The 13,977-nt window shown below is 60.2% G+C and overlaps 5 protein-coding genes across 5 annotated transcripts; 1 reads left to right on the top strand and 4 right to left on the bottom strand.

Annotated features, from left to right (window-relative positions):
• Positions 1-233: 233 nt before the first annotated feature.
• Positions 234-2,209, top strand: PLICBS_009001 (uncharacterized protein; the record flags this gene model as incomplete). The annotated part of the gene is made up of 3 exons (XM_065601526.1): positions 234-528; positions 874-1,299; positions 1,350-2,209. 3 exons carry the CDS (start codon positions 234-236, stop codon positions 2,207-2,209), a joined length of 1,581 nt encoding a protein of 526 aa, XP_065457598.1.
• A 572-nt stretch (positions 2,210-2,781) lies between these two features.
• PLICBS_009000 (uncharacterized protein) lies at positions 2,782-3,384 on the bottom strand (the record flags this gene model as incomplete). The annotated part of the gene is made up of 1 exon (XM_018327693.1): positions 2,782-3,384. One exon carries the CDS (start codon positions 3,382-3,384, stop codon positions 2,782-2,784), a length of 603 nt encoding a protein of 200 aa, XP_018173634.1.
• A 472-nt stretch (positions 3,385-3,856) lies between these two features.
• Positions 3,857-5,719, bottom strand: PLICBS_008999 (uncharacterized protein; the record flags this gene model as incomplete). The annotated part of the gene is made up of 5 exons (XM_065601525.1): positions 3,857-4,715; positions 4,779-4,890; positions 4,965-5,215; positions 5,276-5,317; positions 5,385-5,719. 5 exons carry the CDS (start codon positions 5,717-5,719, stop codon positions 3,857-3,859), a joined length of 1,599 nt encoding a protein of 532 aa, XP_065457597.1.
• Positions 5,720-6,334: 615 nt separating this feature from the next.
• PLICBS_008998 (uncharacterized protein) lies at positions 6,335-8,188 on the bottom strand (the record flags this gene model as incomplete). Its single annotated transcript, XM_018327694.2, has 3 exons — positions 6,335-6,369; positions 6,435-7,711; positions 7,773-8,188. 3 exons carry the CDS (start codon positions 8,186-8,188, stop codon positions 6,335-6,337), a joined length of 1,728 nt encoding a protein of 575 aa, XP_018173635.2.
• A 660-nt stretch (positions 8,189-8,848) lies between these two features.
• On the bottom strand, positions 8,849-11,928 carry PLICBS_008997 (uncharacterized protein; the record flags this gene model as incomplete). The annotated part of the gene is made up of 2 exons (XM_018327695.2): positions 8,849-9,898; positions 9,964-11,928. 2 exons carry the CDS (start codon positions 11,926-11,928, stop codon positions 8,849-8,851), a joined length of 3,015 nt encoding a protein of 1,004 aa, XP_018173636.2.
• Positions 11,929-13,977: the final 2,049 nt, after the last annotated feature.

Here is a 13,977-nt window from a genome sequence, read left to right as displayed (position 1 = left end):
ACAGCAATGCAATCTCCCTCAACAACGAGGAGACCCATCACGACGACGGCGCCCGGCCGTCACAGACCCACGACCACGACTACGCGCCCCTTCAGCATGCCATGGCTCCACGATCATCAACAGCCCTATCCATTACCGCCTTGACACAATCCGGTGCTCCGGTGTCAGCCCCTCCGGCAATGACGGACCGTCGGGCCTTCCGACCCCGAGCTGGCTCATCGTCTGTCGGTGCCATGGACGGCCCCTTTGTTGACTCCGAAGTTCTCATCTCGGACGAGAGCGTAGGCTTTCCGTCACCGGCGAATGGACCAGGACCGTACGAGTTTGGGCGCAATCGAGCACACAGGGGATCTTTCAGGTCAAGCACCAGCGGTGATCGGAATCGCGAGTCCGTCAGCACGGCTGCGACGTGCCCGGACGCCTTTCTCCCCGACGTACTACAGAGAGCGCCGACCGACGACTGCTGCTACAAGTTTTTGGAACCTGTTCTCCCGTACATACGCAACATCATTCCCGCCTCTGTCGCCTGTGAGCTGCTGGACATATTCTTGACCGACCCTGGCAGTTCCCTGTTTCGTGGGGCCTCGCCGTACATTCTGACACGAATCTTTCGCAAAAAGTCAATTCTACATCCCACGGCACCCAGATATACCACGCCTGCGCTTCTGGCGACGATTCTGTGGTGCGTCGCACAGACGGCAGATGTCATGGTTCTGCATGTTCCCGGAACGAGGGCACGGGTCGTGAATGACTTGTACGATCTCGCGACTTCATTGGTGTCGGAGAGAGATCCTGACAGATGGAGGCGCATTCACGGTACGCAATCCCCACCTTTCATATTGATGCACGTCTTGGAGTCTAACAGCGATTAAGGTGGATTGCGAGCCGAGAATGAGACACCTCATCCCAATATCCCTGGGTTGGGCGCCTTTCCCATGACAACTGCAGCGAACGAGCCCGCCGGCGTCATTGATGACGTGCTCACGTTCATACTTCTTTCCATCGCCGTGTCAGGCAGCGACTTCAAGTCCGACTGCTATAAGTGGTGGTCAAAGGCCATCAGGCTGGCCCTCTCGCTGAGGCTGAATCGCGAGGACGAGCGCTGCCCTGCCCCCGTATCGCCATGCGCCAATCCGCTCTGCTCCTGCCATCGAGATCGAGAAGACGCATCGCTTGCAGACATCGAGCGCAGGGAGGAGCGCAGGAGAGTGTTTTGGCTCTTGTATAGCCTCGACAGGCATCTGAGTCTCTCATTCAACACTGTTCTCTCCATGCCCGACTCCTACTGCGAGGTCTATGGTAAGCTTCTTCATCACTTAGACTGGACTCTCAATTGACACGACCACCAGCGCCACTGCCGGAGACCATTTGGGAGGATTTGGACCTGATCGGCTCGAAACAGCTTCCTACGCGCATAATTGGACCCCCGGTTGTCGCTAGCGGTACAGGCTTCTTCGAGTACTTCCTGCCACTGATGGCAATACTAGGCGACATCATCGAAGTCCACCATCGGCGGCGACACCCGCGACTCGGGGCACAAGAAGACACTTTCTCGGTTGCCGTCATCCAGGACCTCCTTGCCAATTACGAACTCAGCCTAAATGCACTCCCGACAGACCCCAGTCTCAATGGCCAGCCGTTTGGTATGCCTACTCAGACGAGTCGCGACTTGGGAGCGGGCATAGCTACGCCGGCGATACATCACAGCACAGTACCGAGACCGGCAATTGAGACAGGTGACCAGTCGCGAGTACGCCTTGTCAAGGCATATAGCACACACATTCTTCACGTGTTGCATGTACTCCTTCATGGCAAATGGGACGCCATCTCCATGCTCGACGACGGCGACGATTGGATCACGTCTAAGCGTTTCACCGAGTGCGCCTCCCACGCCATTTCCGCGTCGCAGTCTGTATCCACAATCCTCACGATCGATCCGGAGCTCACATTCATGTCGTACCTCTTTGGTATCTACTTGTTGCAAGGCAGCTTCATCTTATTACTCTTCGCGGACCGCATGCCTCAACTTGGACCGAATGAGTCGGTCGAGCAGGCGTGTGAGAACATCATCCGAGCACACGAGGTGTGTGTGGTGACTCTCAGCACCGAGTTCCAGGTATGTGGCCCAAGTCTGGGCGATCTGATTATGAGCGTTTCTGACAGACGGCAAGAAAAACTTTCGCAAGGTGCTCCGGTCGACGCTGTATAGTGTACAAGGTACGGGAACGACAAACTGGGATGAGCATCGAGCGCGGAGGCGAGCGCTGTCCCTGTATCGATGGACGAAAGGCGCAAAGGGGCTCGCTTTGTGAGGTCGCGATGCTCCATAATGTATCGCCATGCGTGCATGTCGCGAAACATTCGGCCTTTCGGCCGCAGAGGATAAACGGGGTTTGCGAAGAAATGTGCCGAAGGTCAAACGGTGGGCCAGGACGACGGCGGACAGCAGAATCGAGAACCAAACAAACACGAACTCAATCACGGTCAGCAACGCGTTCCTCAAGGAGGCAGCAAAACAGGTCATGACTGTGTAAATGTAAATTCCGGCTGTATGACGTAATTGTAAACAACGTAAAAAGCGTTTCTGCTGTCGAACCTCTTTGGTGCCTCCGGCCCACCTCAGACAGCTGGCCTTTCCTTGACCGTGGTTGTCGCCTTTCTACCAGATGCCGTGCTAGGAGATAAAATGTATCTTATCCCAGCCCGTATCATCAATGCTGAGGCGGCGACGCGCAAAACAAGATAGGAAATATCGGGTAACCCAAAATTGACCAGTCGCACTCACCACCATGGCTTCGTATCACCTCCAATGTTGTTGATCCCGGCACACTCCATGTCCGGGCACTGTTCCACGCCGTCTCTCGTTACCAAGAGGAGGCCGCAGGCACGACAAAGCGAAACTCCCTGTGGGCACTTCTCGATGCAGCGGCCGGCCTTGCAGCCCTCACAGAGCTCGATCTTGTGGGGTTCCTTGGGGTCGTTGCCACCAGAGTACGGTGGTGGCAGCAACTGTCGTACACCATACCACTTCTTGATGCGGTAGGCGATTCGCTCCGCGTACGAGCTGTCCAGCTCAGGCTTGCTGAGTTTCTTGCAGGCCCTGCACCGTTGGAAGTAAACACGGGCGTTGTACGTCCTGTCCGAGTACATGCGAATCGTGATCGCGACCCTCTTGCTCGACCAGCCCTTGGACTTGCATGAGGCGTTGTGGCAGATGAAGCGGCCCATGATGTTGGTGTCGTAATCCTCAACGAGATGCTGCTCGTCGTCGGCGTGATGGAAGTGGAAGAACAACATGTCCTGCAGCAGCAGGCGCCGCACATCCTGGTGGAGAGATGGGTACAGCGCCCACGACTGTTCGTTCTTGGCCCGCATGTTCGGCATTGTGAGTGGAATGGGGATTTAGTGACCGAAGCGGGAGTGAGTTGGGCGCTGTCTAGTCGTCAGAAATGGCGAGTGAAACGCGAGAGGGACGTGCAGGCAGGCGAGATTGCAGATGCACTTACAGGAGGGCCAGATGAGAATGAGAAGTTGAGTCCAAACGTCCAAGTGTATCGTGACAACAGGTGGAAAGCGTGACAGTAGATGCAGCACTCGAGCGGTGTTGCAGGTGTGAGCTTGTCTGGCTTTGTTCTGTGGGTTTCAGTCGTCCTAGAGGTCGCTTTTATATGCCTGCGTACAGTCGTTGCACGTGTCAGTCTGGGTGAGCTTAGGTTTGCGAGGCGCGAAACGTCTGGTAGTTCCAGCATTTGGGACACGACGGCGCGACGATACAGTGCGTATTAGATTTGCGCTGATGGAACCATAAATGCATTTAGTTTATGTTATTGACTAGTTAGACGTTATCGCCCTTGGCCTAGTCCTGCTTCAACTCCTTCAACACGGTGTCCCACCCACTCTCCCCTGTAAACAGTTTCGCCTTGACCGGGCACACCGTGCCCTTGGCCGGCATCGTCCCGTTCAGAAAATACGACCGTATCGCCCTCGCCGTGCACAGCGACCCCATCATAAGGCTATCATGCCCGTAGCTGTCATGCTGCAGCAGGACACTGCCCGCGAACGTCTCGCTCACGTTCCGAGCCGACGCCAGCGGTGTCGTCGGGTCGTGCGTGTTGCCGATGACGAGCACGGGGTTTCTGCTCGTGACGTTGAAGTCGCCCATGTAGCGCTCCTTAGCAGGCATGCGCCACTGCGCGCACCGCGCGACCATTTCGTCGGCCGTGTCGCCGAACATGCGGCTCATGTTGTGGCGCGCGGCGAAGACGGGCAGCATGGCTGTGAGGTTACTGGTGTGCTGGCGCACGTCGCTGCATTTTATGCCCTGGAGGGCTTCGGCAGACGACGGGATCTGGTTGGATGCAGATGCTGAGCCGGCGCTGCCGGAGGAGGACATGACTGCCGCGATGGCGGTGATGTTGCCCGTCATGAGGGGGTGTAGTGTGGCGGCGGTGCTGGCCCAGTTGGTGGGGAAGTTGAACGCAGGGAGGAGCATCGTCTTGACGATGCTGATGTCAATGAGGCTCCCGCCGCCTAGAAGCGCTGGGCTAGGCAGCGGGATAGGGTTGTACTTGAGGTTATCAAGGAACTTGTACACGGCGGCGTGGAGCTCGTCCGCGGTTAGGTTGCCAGCTAGCGGACAGGCCTCTCGAGCGGCGACACAGCCTTCAATGAAGCCTCTGAATGTCGCATCGAGATCGGTGAAGAGCTCAGACTCGCTACTCGCAAACCGTCAGTCCTTATGAGCTTGGAAGATGTCCGTTTCGGCCAGGAAAGCTCACGTATTGGTGTAGTACTCGAACGGGTTGACGACGCCGTCGAGCACCACCCTGTCCATTTTGTCGGGAAACATTGCGACGGCAGTCGCGCCGAGAACCGTGCCATACGAGACACCTTCATGTAAAAGTTCATTAGCATCCATATGCAGCTACACGCATAGGGACCAAGAGGAGGTTTCGGTAGCTCACCCCAGTAGCGCAGCATGCCATCTTCGCGCAGCGCATCGACAATGCGCATCATGTCGCGCACCACAAACGCGGTGCCGATGAGCTGGCCAGTCTTATTCTGGGCCGCAAAGCAGTTGCTCGCGAAGAGGGTCGACTTGGCCCATATTTGCCCGAGGGCGACATCGGACGCGTTGCCCGCGAGTGGCTGCGCACCCACCTGTCTGGAAATGTCGTTGGGATAACATGAAAACGGCAGCGTGAGACCCGTGCCCCTGCATCGCGCCGTGTTAGTCGTCTCCTGGCCTTCGTGCAGCGATGGAGCCTCAACGTACCTTGGCGCAAACGAAATCAGGTCATGGGAGCCGCCAGTAGCACTGGATAGAAGCATCGTCTCGTCAGCACTGGACAGGCAATAACTCTAACATTTTTGTAGAGACCCACGCTTGCATGCGCTCTGCGAAAAGGGCAAAGTCCGCCACGCCGTCGGCGCCGGGCCCGCCAAAGTTGAGCAGGATGCTGCGCTTCTTGTCGCACTTCTTGCTCGCGGGCGCGCGGAGGAGGTCTAGCCGCAGCGTGGCATTGGACTTTGTGTCGGTGTAGTCCAGGGGCACGGTCAAGTTGCCGCATTCCAGCGGGAGCGTGGCGTTGGGGATGTCGCATGGAGTCCACTGAATGGTGGTGGTGTCGAAGGCGCGGCCATGGTGTAATGGGCTGGCTACAGCGAGTGCCGAGAGGGCTGCCGCGCCGACCAGATGGGTGTATGAGTATAGGCGCATGGCTTGACGTGTCTACCAGCAATTGTGATGGGAGTCTCTGCTATCGAGAGCATCTACGGTACGGCGTCCGTGTAAGCCTATTTATCTTCATGACAAGACATCGATGGCATCTCTTCCTATCACGGACTGGACATGAATAGCTGGGCTGTGCTCGAGGCTGTTACATGAGAGCGCTGGGTATTACTGGTTTGGGTAAGGATCATCAGAGCATTTAGAGGCTGTTCCTGGTGCCGCCGTCATCATTCGCCTCCAAGCCGGCTGCTGCCCCAAGTTACCAGGCTCAGAGGGCTGTCAGCCGCTAGCAAGATCCACTGCCGGTGGACAGGCTGACTGACAACTCTTGACCGGGCGTGGTTAACTTGCAGCCACGTCGGTTGAGTCCGCCATTGATGTGCGCCAGCCCCGTTTCTGACGCAGGCCAAAGGAAGCTCCCCAATACCTTGTATACGTCACGTTGAAGGACTGGCGTCGCCGATGTGATGTCTGGTGCTATGTGCACTGCCAATAGCCGTGGTCGCCAAAGTTTCCCATCGCGGGCCAAGTATAGCCCAAGCCAGGCACTGCCCGCCGACGACAAAGCCGCTGCGAGAGCACCCTCACAGGCTACAGACTGCCCTACCCCTGCCATCGGTCAAAGTTCCTGATCAAGTCTGGAACGAAAGTCAGTTTCGCAATCACCAGACTCCCTGCTGCCCACGAGCAAACACCAACTCACCATAGTAGAACCTCATCCCCTCCAGATGCGCCGCCATGTCCATCCGCTCGTCCGTCCCATGCGCATTCAGCCGCGTCCCGCTCCGCGACGGCGTATACCGGTAGATATTGCGCGTCAGGTCCCAGTAGTGCGTCGTGTCCGTGTTGCCCGTCATGATATTCCCCACGGGCACCACCGTCCGGCCCTTACCCTCCGGTATCGACGCGAACGCGTGCCGCAGCGTGCCGCTGAACAGCGCCCACACATCGTTATCTGTAGGCGACAGCGGCGCGGGCGGCAGCGTCTGTACGCCCTTGTACCCAATGGAGCCCTTCAACGCCGTGTCGTTACTCGTTTGACCTCTTCCGTCGTTGGCGTCGCGCACGTCGAGGCCGTACTTGCGTGCAATCTTCTCCATCACCTTGTCGAGCCGCTTGTTGACGAACTCGACAGACTCGTGCTGCGCCACGCGGTGGTTGATGAGCAGCTCGACGTGCTCCGGCAGGGCATTCGCCTTGACGCCCCCGGTGATGACGTCCACGGCCTGGCTCGTCTGCATCAGCCACCGGTCCTCAGGCATCTGCGGGGCGAGCCTCTCTGCGATTTTCCTCTCGTCCCAGCGCTGCAGGCCCTCCTTTAGCCACGGCTGGACGTCGCGCGGCGAGTGCTTGGCCTTGCACTCGAGCACCCTGCGGAACGGGCTCTCGCGCGTCAGCCGCGGCGTGTACGGCTCGCGCTCGACCTCGGTGATGAACTCGGCCACAACTCCAATGGCAGAGTGCGGCGGCGGGCGTGAGCTGTGCCCGCCCTGCACGTCGAGCGACAGGAGGATGTCGTGGTAGCCCTTCTCGCTGACGGCCGGGTACGCGTACAGCACGTCGCCCAGCGTCTCGGTGCCCATGCCGCCCTCGTCGAGCACGAACGCGAACGAGTCCCTGCCCCATTCCTCGATCAGCGACTCGCTCAGCTTGGCCGCGCCGCGCTTCCCGCCCGTCTCCTCGTCGAAGCCGAACGCGAAGACGATGGTCCGCCGGGGGTGGAAGTCTTGCGAGAGGAGGTCCTCCATCACGGACTGCAGCCCGATGAGCACGTTCTTGCAGTCGGTCGAGCCGCGGCCCCAGAGGAACTGCCCGTCGTAGTGCGGCTCGAAGGGCGGGTACTTCCACTTGGACGCGTCGCCGGCGGGGACGACGTCCTGGTGCGCCATGAAGAGGATCGGCTTGAGGGACGGGTCGCTGCCGCGGAAGGTGTATTGCAGACCGTAGCGATTGATCTTTTTGAGCTCGAGACGGGAATGCCTTGGTGAGGTTTCAGCGTCTAATCATCGTGGCAATTGCAGAGTACCTAGTTGGGACTTACACGAGCGTAAACGTCTGCTCCAGAACATCGTGAAACTCGCCAAACGAAGCCCATCGCGGGTCATCATCCACGTCCCCATTGTCGTCAAAGCTTTGCGTCGCGATAGCCACCGCATCAGCCAACCGCTCTACCTGGATGCGGCGCTGCTCGTCGCTCAGGAGGCGGTCGCCGGGTTTAAGGCCGTCGTCGTCGGGCGGCGCAATGGCATCGGCCAGCTTGCACCACTGCCGGGGGTCGTCTGCGTATCGCCCCGCGACGCTGCTGATCCATCCGCGCCCATGGCCGCGGTTTGCGAATCGCACGATGGGCGTGTAGATGATGAAGAAGACGGTGAGCAGGAGTAAAAGGCCGAGGTGCGCGAGCCGGCGGCTTTGCGACCGGGGAGGCGGGAGGTCGGGGGTGGGCAAGCCCTTCATGACGGAGTTGGAGACGCTCTGCACGAACAGCGTCTGGTAGCTTGAACACCTCACAGCTCGGCCACCAGCAGCAGCAGCAGCAGCAGCTATGACAAGGGCGATGGCCACGTCCTCATAAGGAATTGGAGAAGAGCAAGAGGGGTAGCTCGACTGCGGGTGCCAGTCCCGTCAACAATAGCCCGTCACATGTCTTCATGCAAGTCTGGGGATGGAGCAACATCATGTCGTGACATGCAAGTGACTGCATCGGTCATCAGCCCGTGCCGCCTGCATCGCCACTGTCACCAACCCCGCTCCATGTTGCGCGCGGCGGCGGCGGCGGCGTAAACGACGGGCATTGACGAAACGGAGGGGAACCCGGACGTTGCTCCGCCCGCGCACCGATACCGGCCGGCCCCATTTGCCGAGCACTTGCCTGTTTGGGCCACTTACACGCGAGGGGAGGGGCCGCCAGTCCGGGCTCGCAATGCCGGCTCAATCGTATTTACCTCAGGCGGTGTTGAGTTGTGAACACAGACTCATGTGGGCTTTCCTCTGTCCCTGGTCTGGCAAGAAAGGCTGCAGGTTCACATCTTTCATCATTATTCATATACTGTAGTAGGGACAGGATATACAGAGCAGCATCATCGCTCAAGAGTGTTGTCCTCCAAAACGCGCAAATCAGTACACCACAAACTCAGCCACCGTGCCGCCCGTGCCCGCCCCCTCGCTCTCGTCGCAGCCCGCGCACCCCTGCACCGTCAGCTTCACCCACTCGCCCGTCCACACGTCCAGGCTCTCCGCGAGCGCTATGCTCGTCGTGTTGCCCTGCACGGGCAGCACCGTCTCCGGCCCGGCCTCCTGCCGGTTCGCGCTCACGGAGTCGTAGCTCACCACGGGGCCCTCGTCGACCCGGTCGCTCGTCTCGTTGAAGAACCACACGCTCAGGTTCGCGACGGGCCGCTCCCCGAAGTCGAACCACAGCCCGCGCACCTTTTGCGGCGGCACGCCCGTCGTGTTGACCCAGATGCTGGCGCTGGCGTTGCCGTCTTTGGGCTGCCATGCTGTCGCGGCGGCGCCGTCGGTGGCGCTCTCGGGAAGCTGGCCCGCGACGTACGCGTCTGAGGAGGTCACGGGAAGGCACTGCAGCAGGTTGCCCTCGCGGGTGGCCTTTTGCCAGTACAGTCGGTTGGGTACCACGACCGTCTGGTTGACGGCAATGGTATACTGCTCGTTGCCAGTCTCGTTGCCCGGTGTGCCCGCGATGAAGGGCATCGCCTTGCCCGCGTAGCCCGTGCTGTTGAGGTTCCCGGCGTTGGCAGGGATCGGCACGCGCGTCAACTTCGTGTGCGTCGTGTTGAGGACGGCGTCAAAGGCCGCGCCGGCGAAGAAGAAGCGCCGGAGACGCAGGTGCGGGAGCTGCGGCGGCAGCGATGGCGCGACGTACAGGACGTCCTGGTCGGTGCGCAGGCCGAGGAAGGTAAACGGCGCGATTTGCATGGCGCCGCCGTGGCCCGTCAGGAACGGGAACGCGGGGTTGGTGCCGCCGTTGATGGTCGGGTCGTCGATCTGCTGCTCCGAGAACTGGTACCACGGGCCACGCAGGTATGGGAGGAACCCCTTGAGCGTGTACGTGTAGGCGGCGCAGCCCGAGGGTGACACTTCGTTGGCGGCGGCGGCAAAGGCGGAGAAAGTCATGGCTGGGCCATCTGGCGACTGCTTGATCGAGTACTGCGCATCGTTGTTAGCATCGTGTGTCACATCATCCGGCGAAGAGAGCGGCTGGGGCAACATACGTAGTCCAGGTCGAGGAGGGCATTGTCGGGCGTGTAGTTGTAGCCGTAGCCCAGTGGATACGTCACCAGCACCACGTCGGCCTGCTTCACCTCGACAGAGTTGTTCATGGTCTGGTACTCGAGCGTAATGTTAGACTCTGCCCGCGGGAACGCCATCTTCTCAGCCATCTCGGCCCACGTCTCGTTGGCCTCCTTGCCCTGGCGCACGAGCATCTCGTTCGCCCGTCTCAGCAGCTCGCTCGCGGACGCAAGCGTGAACGACGGGTTATCGACATTGTTGGCATACTCGTCCGGGTCCGTGGCGTTACGCAGCCAGTAGCGCTTCTCCGTCTCGTTCCACTGCACCAGGCTGGCCGTCATGTACGCGGTGCTGAGGACGACCTGCTCCGGCCCGTCGGCGAACCACGTGTCGTTGCGTGTCACGTTCAGCAGCTGCAGCATGTTGAAGGCAATGTCGTAGTTGAGGTGGTACTCGTAGTCGACGCAGGGCCCTGTCGCCGTGCAGTTGCCGTACCGGCCCGCCGTCCACGAGTACAGCGAGCTGTCGTTGGCGTAGCCGTTGAAGACGGCGTTGTCGATGGCCTGCGCGTGCTGCTTGACGCGGAAGTTGGCAATCTGCTGCGCGTACTTGGGGAACGCAATGTTGAGCCCCGGCGCCATCCACGTATCCGCGTCCCAGAAGATGAGACCCGCGTACGAGTCCGACGTGAGCCCGCCGACGGCGACAGAGTTGTCGTTGAGCCCGCTGCCGTCCTCGGGCCGCAGGTTCTGCAGTAGATAAAACGTGCTCGCCGCGCTCGCCACCTGCAGGATCTGGACGTTGCTATCGTCTGGCAGTTCGCCTGTCGCCGGGTCTGTGAAGTTGTCGACTGCGTGCTCCGTCATGAGCTCGGCCCACGCTGCGGTGTGCTCGTCGCGCAGCTTTTCCCAGCCGTCCTTCTTGGCCTTGCTCGCCGCCTGTCGCGCAACGCTCTCGGCCTTTTCGAACTTGTCCGTTGACGCGACGCCGACGTACTTGTAAAAGACGGCTTCCTGGTCGGCCTTGAGGCGTATGTCGAATGTCTGCCCGACGGTCGTCTCGTTGGCTCCGAGATACTTGCCGCTCGCCTCCCGTCCACGTCCGGACGATGCAAAGTCGGACATGGAGACGACCCAGCCCGTGACGTTGGCTAGTCCGTCTGGGTGGACCGCGGCGTACACGCTCGGGTTGCTGCCGTTGGAGACGACGCCCTTTTGGTCCAGATAGCTGCGGACGGCGCTGCGCCCGTCAAGCAGGTCCGTCGCCGTGCCATTGATGTCCTTGGACGCGCGGATCGTGGCCTTGGAGGCAACGACATTGGGTCGCACCCTGCTGAAGATGAGGGCAAAGGTGACGTCAAACGACGCCGACGCATTCTTGGGGCTCCACGTGTACGACCACTCAGCGACTCCTTCCCTCATGGACAGCCGCTGCCGGAAATTCGAGACCGTCTCGTTGCTGACGTCGGCATCGAGCCACTCGTCGCCAAAGCCAAAGACAATGGCCGTCGGGTGCGGGATGCCGGCGATGAAGGAATCCCAGCCATACTGGGTCAGCCAGGGGTAATTGGTGCCCGAGGCGTTCTTCTGGACATTGTAGAAGCCCGAGATGGTGGAAAAGGCAATGCGCGGGTTGAAGAGCGGCCAGCCGTTGGTGGGCTGCAGGCCGTCGCGGTCCGTCTGGTTGACGTCGATCTCGAAGAAGGGCCCCGCGGCGGCGACGGACGCGCCGACGTAGCCATTGGACAGGCCGAGGCGCGACTGGTAGTGGCCCGGGACGAACTGGTGCGCCGTGATGGACCAGTCGCTCTGGTTCCACGTCGACAGGTTGCCCGTCGTCACGGAGAAGTCGGGGCCTGTTGCCGCGGCGGAGGTGACGGCCGCGGAGGCGCCGCCCGCGGCAGCCAGCACCGCGGAGAGCAGTGACAACGGCAGCGGCAGCACCATGGCGGGTGGGTGTGCGTTGCAAGTTGCAACCTGTGGGGGTGGGACTGCAGTGCGGGTGTAAGTGCCGTGCGCAATGCGACTCGTGCTGTCTCCCTCCTCGTGAGAGATGATGTTGCTGGCGTTGGCGCAACAAACAACAGCAAGCAGAGACGGGAGCTGGTCCAAGTTATGTAGTAGCAGCAAGCTGCAGCACGACGTAACAATGGCATGGCCTGGCACGGCACGCACTACCGAACAATTCGCTTCCCACTTGGCGCGCCCCAAGAACCGATGCCAGCGATCGGCACTGCCGTCCCGCCGGTTAAAGCGGAGTGCATAGGATGATGCCTACGTCCTTTGCCTTCCCCACGGTGAGAGGTGCGGAGGGTGTGGCTTGAAAGCCACGGCCAGCCTGCCGGGAGCCTGTCCCGCTGGCGAGAGACCCCAATCAGGTCCCGGTCATCTTCATCTGGTGGCATCATGGCCAACCTGCTCGCCATGAACCGCTCCAACGGGAAGCGCGTCCCAGCGGCACGTACGACTGCCTATGCCCACGCTCGCGCATGTCTCGTAAGAAGAGCCTCTGGAGCTGCAGCCCGGCTCCTCACGGTCTTTGGCTGCCATGATCCCACGTCCAGGCCATCGCCGTTTGCCATCAAATCACAACGAGCTCTGATGTCTCTGGGGATCTGTGCCTGCCTGACGGACGTGTGCCGCCGCGGGAGCGCTGCAGGTGGCTTTCCCACAAAACAACAAGCATTACGACGGTGGCTGCCGCGCGGCCAGGGATCCGGACGACGCTATCCCGACAAACGGCCGAGGGCGTCGACAGATGCGGGTTAAGCTTGATCTGGGGCGCAAAGCGTTGAGCCACCACCAACCACCACGGGGTTGCCGGCGGGACTCCAGTGCCCGTACAGAGTGCAGACCTGCAGAGCTACCGGGCTACTGGAGCTGCGCCGCGAACTGCTTGCTTCTCCGCCAGAAACTTGCCCTGTGTGCCGGCTGCCGGCGGTGGCGCGGGGGAGGGAAGAGTTCAAGAGACCCACGAGTCGTGCTCGGTGAAATGGTGGGCCGCCCTTACGCACCGGGAGGGCGCGCGCCAGCGACTTGCAGGTCCAGGATTCCAGTGACGTGCAGAGCGACTTGCCGGTTCCGTCAAGCTTGCCATGTCGGTCGTCATTCATTGTGTCCCTGTACCGGGGGTGAGGTGGATGAATGAGGGCTGCGCGCTCGTGGCGAGCGACCAGGTTTGCGCGCCTCGCTTATCCACACGGTCGGCCCTTTCAAGGATTGAACAAGTTGTTTAAGTGGGTGCTCGAGTCGTGCTGTCCGCGGCACGGAATCCGGTGATGGTGGACTTACACCGGGGGGGTTCATGCGGGGGCGGGACTGAACGTGCTGCACAGGAACGCCGTCTTTGTGACCACGGGCACAAAGCGTGGGTTCGTTCCTCATCACCAACCTCTGTCTGAAAGTATCCAGTTGAAGAAAATTGCAGGATCGTACAGGCAGTTTTTTTTGTTCCCTTTTTGGGGGCCTGTAAAGGAAACACTGCTACACGACACTTAACCTGTCTGCTTCGTCGTGATGAAACCTCCACGCCGAACGTAAACATTGACCATCTTCGGCGGGTGCCAGTAGAAACTCAAAGCTCTGAAGACAATTCTTCGAGGACATTCTAAAATTCCAGGGCAGAATTTGCCATCACCCATTGCCCGCAGTCGTCATGGAACGCCCGCAAGTCCATCGTAGCAACACGTCATTAACGCCGAAGTTAGTTAGTTAGTGTGTTTTCCGTCCAGCGGCCGTGAGGCCGCTCAGGTCCCTATGGGGCACAGGACGTGCTGAGCTAGTGGGTCTATCCTACGTTATCGATACAGGTTCTGGTGGGTCACTCAGAGATTACCTCCTCGGATCCCCCCTCTTCCCTATCGCGAAAAGTAAACAAACCACCATCCAGCATTTCATCGGCTCAGAGGCGCTCCGATTCGTGCTCGGTGCCCGTCAGCGGGTCGTCCAAGCGCGGCATCCAAGTGCCGTGTTCTGTAGGCCTCGAAAGAAGCCATC

This window comes from Purpureocillium lilacinum (assembly GCF_023168085.1).
Source record: "Purpureocillium lilacinum CBS 284.36 DNA, scaffold_7, whole genome shotgun sequence".
In the NCBI taxonomy this organism is placed as follows: Eukaryota; Fungi; Ascomycota; class Sordariomycetes; order Hypocreales; family Ophiocordycipitaceae; genus Purpureocillium; species Purpureocillium lilacinum.
The sequence above is the reverse complement of the archived record's forward strand: the minus strand, read 5'-3'. Positions and strand labels throughout refer to the sequence as shown.